This window comes from Lactuca sativa, chromosome 8, assembly GCF_002870075.4.
Source record: "Lactuca sativa cultivar Salinas chromosome 8, Lsat_Salinas_v11, whole genome shotgun sequence".
NCBI classification, from domain to species: Eukaryota; Viridiplantae; Streptophyta; class Magnoliopsida; order Asterales; family Asteraceae; genus Lactuca; species Lactuca sativa.
Window position 1 is genome coordinate 204,913,813 of NC_056630.2, and position 7,159 is coordinate 204,920,971.

Sequence of the window (7,159 nt, forward strand, 5' to 3'; positions counted from 1 at the left end):
CACCGATTTTTCTAAAATTCGCTTCAAGGCTCGATTGGTCACTTCGGTTTGTCCACTCGTTTGTGGATGATATGATGTGGAGAACTTATGGGTAACCCCATATTTCTTTAACACCTTTTCCAATTGATCATTGGCAAAATGTGTGCCTCGGTCACTAATAAGGGCTTTTGGGACTCCAAATCGTGAGAATAGTTTCTTTAAAAATCGTACTACCACCCGTCCGTCATTTGTTGGTAATGCTTGTGCTTCCGCCCACTTAGATACGTAATCCACCGCCACTAGTATGTACTTGTTTCCTTTAGACATGGGAAATGGTCCCATGAAGTCAATTCCCCACACATCGAACACCTCGCATACTAGGATACTATGTTGTGGCATTTCATTTCGAGATGAAATGTTTCCCAAACTTTGACAAGCATCACATTCTTTAACAAATTGGGTTGTATCTTTAAAAATTGTTGGCCAATAAAACCCAATGTCAAAGATCTTCTTCGCCGTGTAGTGTGCTCCATGATGTCTACCCGTGGGCCCACTATAACAATGCTCTAGTATTTTCCGGCTTTCCTTCCCGAATACGCATCTTCTTATGATTCCATCCGCACAGCTTCGGAAGAGGTATGGATCATCCCAAAAGTAATATTTTATTTCAGCAAAAAATTTCTTCTTTTGTTGGCTGCTAAAGTCTTTCGGGATGTATTTTGTAGCTAAATAATTAGCTATGTCCGCGAACCATGGCTCTTCTCCCACTATCACCATGATGTACTCGTCCGGGAAGTCGTCTCCAACTTTATCTTCTTGCAATTGCGGGTTCTCAAGCCTTGACAAGTGGTCGGCTGCCACATTCTCCATTCCCTTCTTGTCTCATATCTCTATGTCAAATTCTTGAAGAAGTAGCACCCATCATATTAGTCTTGGCTTGGCATCCTGTTTGGAAAACAAATACTTGATAGCCGAGTGGTCAGTAAAAACAGTAGTTTTAGATAAAACCAAATAAGGATGGAATTTGTCAAAGGCATACACCACAGCTAGTAATTCTTTTTCAGTGGTGGTGTAATTTTCTTGGGCTGGGTTTAGAGTCTTGCTAGCATAATATATGGGTTGAAAGTGCTTATCAACCCTTTGACCAAGGACAGCTCCTAATGCATAGTCACTAGCATCACACATAATCTCAAAAGGTAAGTTCCAATTTGGTGCAATGATGATCGGGGCATTAGTTAGTTTTTCCTTTAAAAATTCAAATGCCTCTAAACACTCTTTAGTGAAATTAAATGGTGCATCTTTTAGTAGTAGTTGTGTTAGAGGTCTAGTTATTTTGGAAAAATCTTTTATGAAACGCCGGTAAAAATCCACGTGTCCTAGAAAACTCCTAATGCCCTTTACATTGGTTGGTGGGGGTAATTTGGCAATAGTGCCTATCTTTGCCCTATCCACTTCAATTCCCATTTTGGAAATCTTGTGGCCCAACACTATACCCTCCTTGACCATAAAATGACATTTCTCCCAATTGAGCACCAAGTCGGTTTTTTCACACCTAGCAAGCATTAAGTCAAGATTAGTGAGACAATCATGGAAAGATGATCCAAAAACGGAAAAGTCGTCCATAAAAACTTCTATGAATTTTTCCACCATATCGTGGAATATAGCTGTCATGCACCTTTGAAAAGTCGCGGATGCATTGCATAACCCAAAAGGCATGCTTCTATAAGCAAAAGTCCCACTTGGGCAAGTGAATTTGGTCTTTTCTTGGTCCATTGGGTCTATGGGTATTTGAAAATACCCCGAAAATCCATCTAGAAAACAATAATAGCTATGGCCCGATAATCTCTCAAGCATTTGATCAATAAAAGGTAAGGGAAAATGGTCTTTACGAGTGGCATCGTTTAGCTTTCGATAATCGATGCACACTCTCCAACCGGTTACCGTTCGTGTCGGAATTAGCTCGTTATTTTCATTGGTTATGACCGTCATCCCTCCTTTCTTGGGCACCACTTGGACCGGACTCACCCATGGACTGTCGGAAATGGAATATATAATTCCCGCATCTAAGAGCTTGACCACTTCCTTCTTGACTACTTCTTGCATATTCGGGTTCAGTCTTCTTTGGTGTTGTACAACCGGCTTTGCTCCTTCTTCCAGGTTGATCTTGTGGGAGCAATAGGATGGACTTATTCCCTTGATGTCGGTGATGCTCCATGCTATGGCCCGTTTCCGCCTCTTTAATACTTGCACGAGTTCTTCTTTTTCAGAATTGGTCAGGTCAGAGGCTATAATTACTGGCTTTTGGTTTCCTTCTTCGAGAAAAGCATACTCCAAATGATCAGGTAAGGTTTTCAGTTCCGATTTTTGGCTCTGACTGTTGGACTCGCCGAGTGCAGGTAGGGTACTCGGCGAGTTTGTGGCTGCATTCACGAATTCTGACTTTTCTTCAGATATACTCGGCGAGTAGATCGGCCCTACTCGGCGAGTAGGGCTGTCAGATTGCTTCATTAGTTCTTCATACTCCGCTTCTTCCAACAGTCTTTCAATTTCTAATAGATCTTTTCTGGATCAAATGCTTCATCTAAAGCTGCAAACTTGTTGGAATCTTCAGGTATGTCTTCCTCCAATAGTTCATCAAGCATGTCGATTGAGAATTCCGTGTCGTCACTGCTCCTAGAATACTTCATAGCTTGGTCCACTCCGAATGTGACTGAGTCTTCTCCTACCCACAAGGTGAGCTTTGAGTCCCTCATGTCTACTATAGCACTTGCCGTGTTGAGGAAAGGTCTTCCAAGGATAATTGACACTTGTGGATTCGCCTCCATGTCTAGAATAATAAAATCAGCGGGAAAGACGAATTTGTCCACCTTGACTAGTATGTCTTCGCATATGCCTTTTGGGAAGGTGACTGTTTTGTTGGCCAAGTGTATTGCCATGCGAATTGGCCTTGGTTCCAGGAGATCCAGCTTCTTAAAGAATGAATATGGCATTAGATTCACACTTGCTTCCGAATCGGCTAAGGCATGAATGATGGTCAAGTTGCCAAATTGGCAAGGTAAGGTCAAGCTCCCCGGGTCACCTTTCTTCTTTGGTAGCTTATTTAGCATAGCAGCTGAGCAGTTTTCATTAATTACTACCTTCTTCACTTCTTCCATCTTCTTTCTATTGGTGAGAAGTTCCTTGAGGAATTTTGCATACTTGGGCATTTTCATGACGGCTTCAATGAAGGGTATATTGATTTGAAGAGTCTTGATGTGATCTAGAAACTTCTGATACTCTTCTTCCTGCTTCTCCTTCTTAGCTCGGGTTGGGTATGGCATGGGAGGCTGGTAAAGTTTTTCAGGAATTTGTGCAGTGGGATTTTGTGATGTACTCGCCGAGTCCATACGTGGTACTCGGCGAGTAGGACTGTCAGAGTGTGTTTCTTGGTTTTCTGCTTGCTTTTCTGCCTCCTCCTTCTGTGATTTCTTGGATGGCTCGGTCTGAATAGGTGCCAGGGGAGTGATTATCTTCCCACTTCTTGTTGTGACAATGTTTATTTGCGCGCCTCGTGGGTTATTTTCAGTTTTGCTAGGAAGTTCGCCCGGTGACCTTTGGTTGATTTGTTGAGCAAGTTGCCCAAGCTGTGTCTCTATATTGTGAATAGATGCTTGCTGGTTCCTTAGCATGGTCCTTGTTTCTTGAATTGCAGCATCATGGTCACTGTGTCTTTTTTCTGAAGCAGCTACAAATTTTGTGAGCATTTCTTCCAAGCTTGGCTTCCTTTCTTGCACCGGCTCCTCCTTTTGGTAGAACCCTCTCCCTTTTTGCCTAAACCTTTCCTCCTTGGCTTTCTTGTACTCTTCATATGGGTGCCAATCCTTCTTTTGTTTTCGCCAGTCTTCATCATATCGGTCTCCACTTGAGTAACACACTTGCACCTTCTTGTTGCCATTTTCATCTAAATCACAGTCTCTAGTGAGGTGAGGTCCATTGCAGTATTCACAACCCACCCGAATAGCATGTATTGTTTGATCCATCTTATCCATCCTCCTATCCATTGTTTTTAGCATAGCCATGATTGTGGATAAGTCTTCAGTAGCTGCATAAGCAGCTCCCTTAGTGACATCATGCCTAGGGTTGTGGTATTCTCTAGAGTGTTTAGAGAATTCTTCAATCAATTCTTTAATTACCGGGGGTGGCTTCTTTGTGAGTGGGCCTTGCGAGTCTAGTAGCTGCCTGGTTGTGACATTGACTCCATCATAGAAGATGGAAACTTCTTGCTGGCTGTTTAGGTCATGGTGTGGGCAGTTTCTTAGTAAGCTTTTGTACCTCTCCCATGCTTCATATAGCAATTCTCTAGCTTGTTGTTCAAAGTTAGCAATGGCCTTCTTTAACTTGGCTATCTTGGAAGGTGGGCAAAAGTGATCAATAAATTCTTCTTTCATCTTGGCCCAAGTGGTGACTGATCCGGGGGGAAGTGACTTGAGCCAGTCTTTTGCAGCACCTTTGAATGTCACCGGAAGCATACGAAGTAGTTGAGTCTCGCGGGGCACATTTGGAACATTGAAGTAATCAGCTACATCATTGACTTCATCCAAATGTTTGTAGGCATCTTCATGGTATTTTCCATAAAAAGGTATTTCCTTAAGTAAAGCTAGGATATGACCCTTTAGCTCGAAGGTAGCAGTTGCGGGAATTGCGGGTTGCACAAGTCCTGGGCCAGTGTCGTCTCGCATCCTCTTCTTCCATTCTCCCATGGGGATTTCATCAATGTTAGCCATTGTGACAGCTAAGTCTTCCTCGGATTCGGTTTCGTGCTCGTATATCGGGTCCTCTTCTTCTTCGGTCTTGTACTCGATATCTTCCTTAGCCGGTTCGTCGATTACTAAGGAAGCGTTGGATGCTCCTGATTTGCTGCTCTTCTTTTTCCCAAAAACAGTCTTCAAATTGGACAAGGGTGATTTCTTTGGTGTACTTGAACTATCCACGTCCTTTCCCTTGTTTCTTTTCAATGCAGTTTCGGGATCTTCAAACGGGGGTACCAGCGGGGTGTTTGATCCTCTGGTCATGAAAGTCCTGAAATAAACATAATAAAAGCGTAAAAAGAACAAAAAAAATGTACTAAAAAAATTAAAATTTACTGCTAAATAAACTGCTACTCGCCGAGTCGGTGCGATTGCACTCGGCGAGTATCAGTGATATTTTGAAAAAAATTCTAAATTTAATACTAAACTAAAACAGATGCTAAAACCTAATTACTAATTACTAAATTGCAATAAATGAACTTTATGCAAGTAAACTCACACAAAGGATCGAAAAAATTAGGAATTAGATTAATTATTTAGAACCGTTCCCCGGCAACGGCGCCAAAAACTTGATGTATGTAAAATGCACTTGTTTTATCCCTACTTTTAATTAATAAATTTAACACACAAAGGCAGTGAACCTGTCTTTTAGTGGTATAGATTAGTAAGTAAGGTTTCGAACTCAGGGAACGGGAAATTAAACTAATAACTAATTTTAACTAAACAACTAATAAAAGTAAAAGGGGTTTTCTTCTAGTTTTGCAAGACTAGAAACTTAGGCACACTAAATTAACTAAATAACTAAAGCAACAACTATTCACCAAGTTTGATAAAGATGTTTCTATTTAGGTTCAACCAATTCACTCCTATGTTTATTTGTAATTATGATAGATTAATTGCTATTGGTTACCAATTATAATGGTTAGGTTCATGTTCATTACTCCTAACCCTTAGACAATTAACTAATTTAAGCGGTGATCAAGTGTTTAAACTAATTAATTCCCTAGATTAATGGTTTGGATTAAATAAGATTTGTAATGGTCAATTAAGTTATTAATTCAATTAACCTCTTGTTTGATGGTTTCTCAAACAAGCTCACACATTAATCTTCCTATTGTCTTATTAATCTTAGTTTCATAATCATTACTTCTAAGCATATGGTTTAGTGTTCACATAGACATATGAGGTTAACAACTAAGAGATGTTCATGCAGCCTAATTGTCTTCCAATTAACAGAAAATAGTAGTGATTAATGCATAAGGTTCTTTAACAAACTTAATTTAATAAATCACCAATAAACAATCAAACAAAAACTAATAATTAAACCATAGGAGTTCCTTGGTATTCCCCAAACAGAAACAAAAACGAATTTAGTTCATAGTTGCAGTAGGAACAAACTTAAAAACAAGGTTTTCTAGATCAAACATATTCAATTCTTAAATCTAAGTGGTAGGATTAACCTAATTGCTTGAATTCTTCAAAAGATTGAAGCTTAGGGTTCCTCAGCGTCCTTTAGGGCTCTTAATCGCAACTTGACCTTCAAAAATCGCCAGGAATGTCTTCCCCTCGGATAAAGGTTCGATTTTTATAGATATCTCAAAACAGGGGGTACTCGGCGAGTATATATGTCCTACTCGCCGAGTAGGTGTATAGTTATCCGTCTTGGATCAGGAATCGTAGCTATCTTCTGGAACATTCACGTGTACTCGCCGAGTAAAGCCGTCTACTCGCCGAGTAAATGATCTTTTATCCCGTATTTTCATTCTTTGGTCTTCAACTGCTTTCCTTTACTCCCTTTTACTTCCAAGCATGTCTTCTGGACTAAAAACAAAATTCAAAACATTTTAAGTACCTTTTGTCCACATTGTTCACATAATTAATTAAAAATGATAAAAAATATGTGCTAAATAATTAACTAATTATCCTCATATCACTTAACATGTAAGTCAGTGTTGTCCTTTTGAAGAATACTCACACATCATTTGTATTGTCCTGGTGTCACCGGATAACCTGGTCATTATGTAACGACCGAAAAATACAACCAATTTTAAATTTTTCAAAAACATCTAACTTGTAACGACCGAAAAATACAACCAATTTTAAAGTTTTCAAAAACATCTCGACTCCATTAAATCTTTACAAAAAGGTTTTCAATACAAAACATTTAACGTGTTCCCAGAATCACAATACTACGAAATCATGAGGAGCGGTACGATCACGCATTCGCCTTGCCACAGTCTCCTGAAGAACCTGAAAAACATGAAACCACAACTGTAAGCCCGAAAGCTTAGTGAGATATCCCCAAAATACCAACCACAAATACCATACACGCATAACATGCCATAACATATCTGACCACAGAACAGCCATGCACTTCGGGTCTACTGTGTGAC

General features: G+C 40.0%; 1 protein-coding gene and 1 non-coding gene across 2 annotated transcripts; one reads left to right on the forward strand and one right to left on the reverse strand.

Annotated features, from left to right (window-relative positions):
• Positions 1-2,528: 2,528 nt before the first annotated feature.
• LOC128127907 (uncharacterized) lies at positions 2,529-3,722 on the reverse strand. Its single transcript, XM_052766642.1, has one exon. The coding sequence runs from the start codon at positions 3,720-3,722 to the stop codon at positions 2,529-2,531; it is 1,194 nt and encodes a 397-aa protein (XP_052622602.1).
• Positions 3,723-4,251: 529 nt separating this feature from the next.
• On the forward strand, positions 4,252-4,358 carry LOC111919317 (small nucleolar RNA R71). Its single transcript, XR_002859461.1, has one exon. It is a non-coding gene; the product is annotated as a small nucleolar RNA R71 (small nucleolar RNA).
• The last annotated feature ends 2,801 nt before the right edge of the window (positions 4,359-7,159 follow it).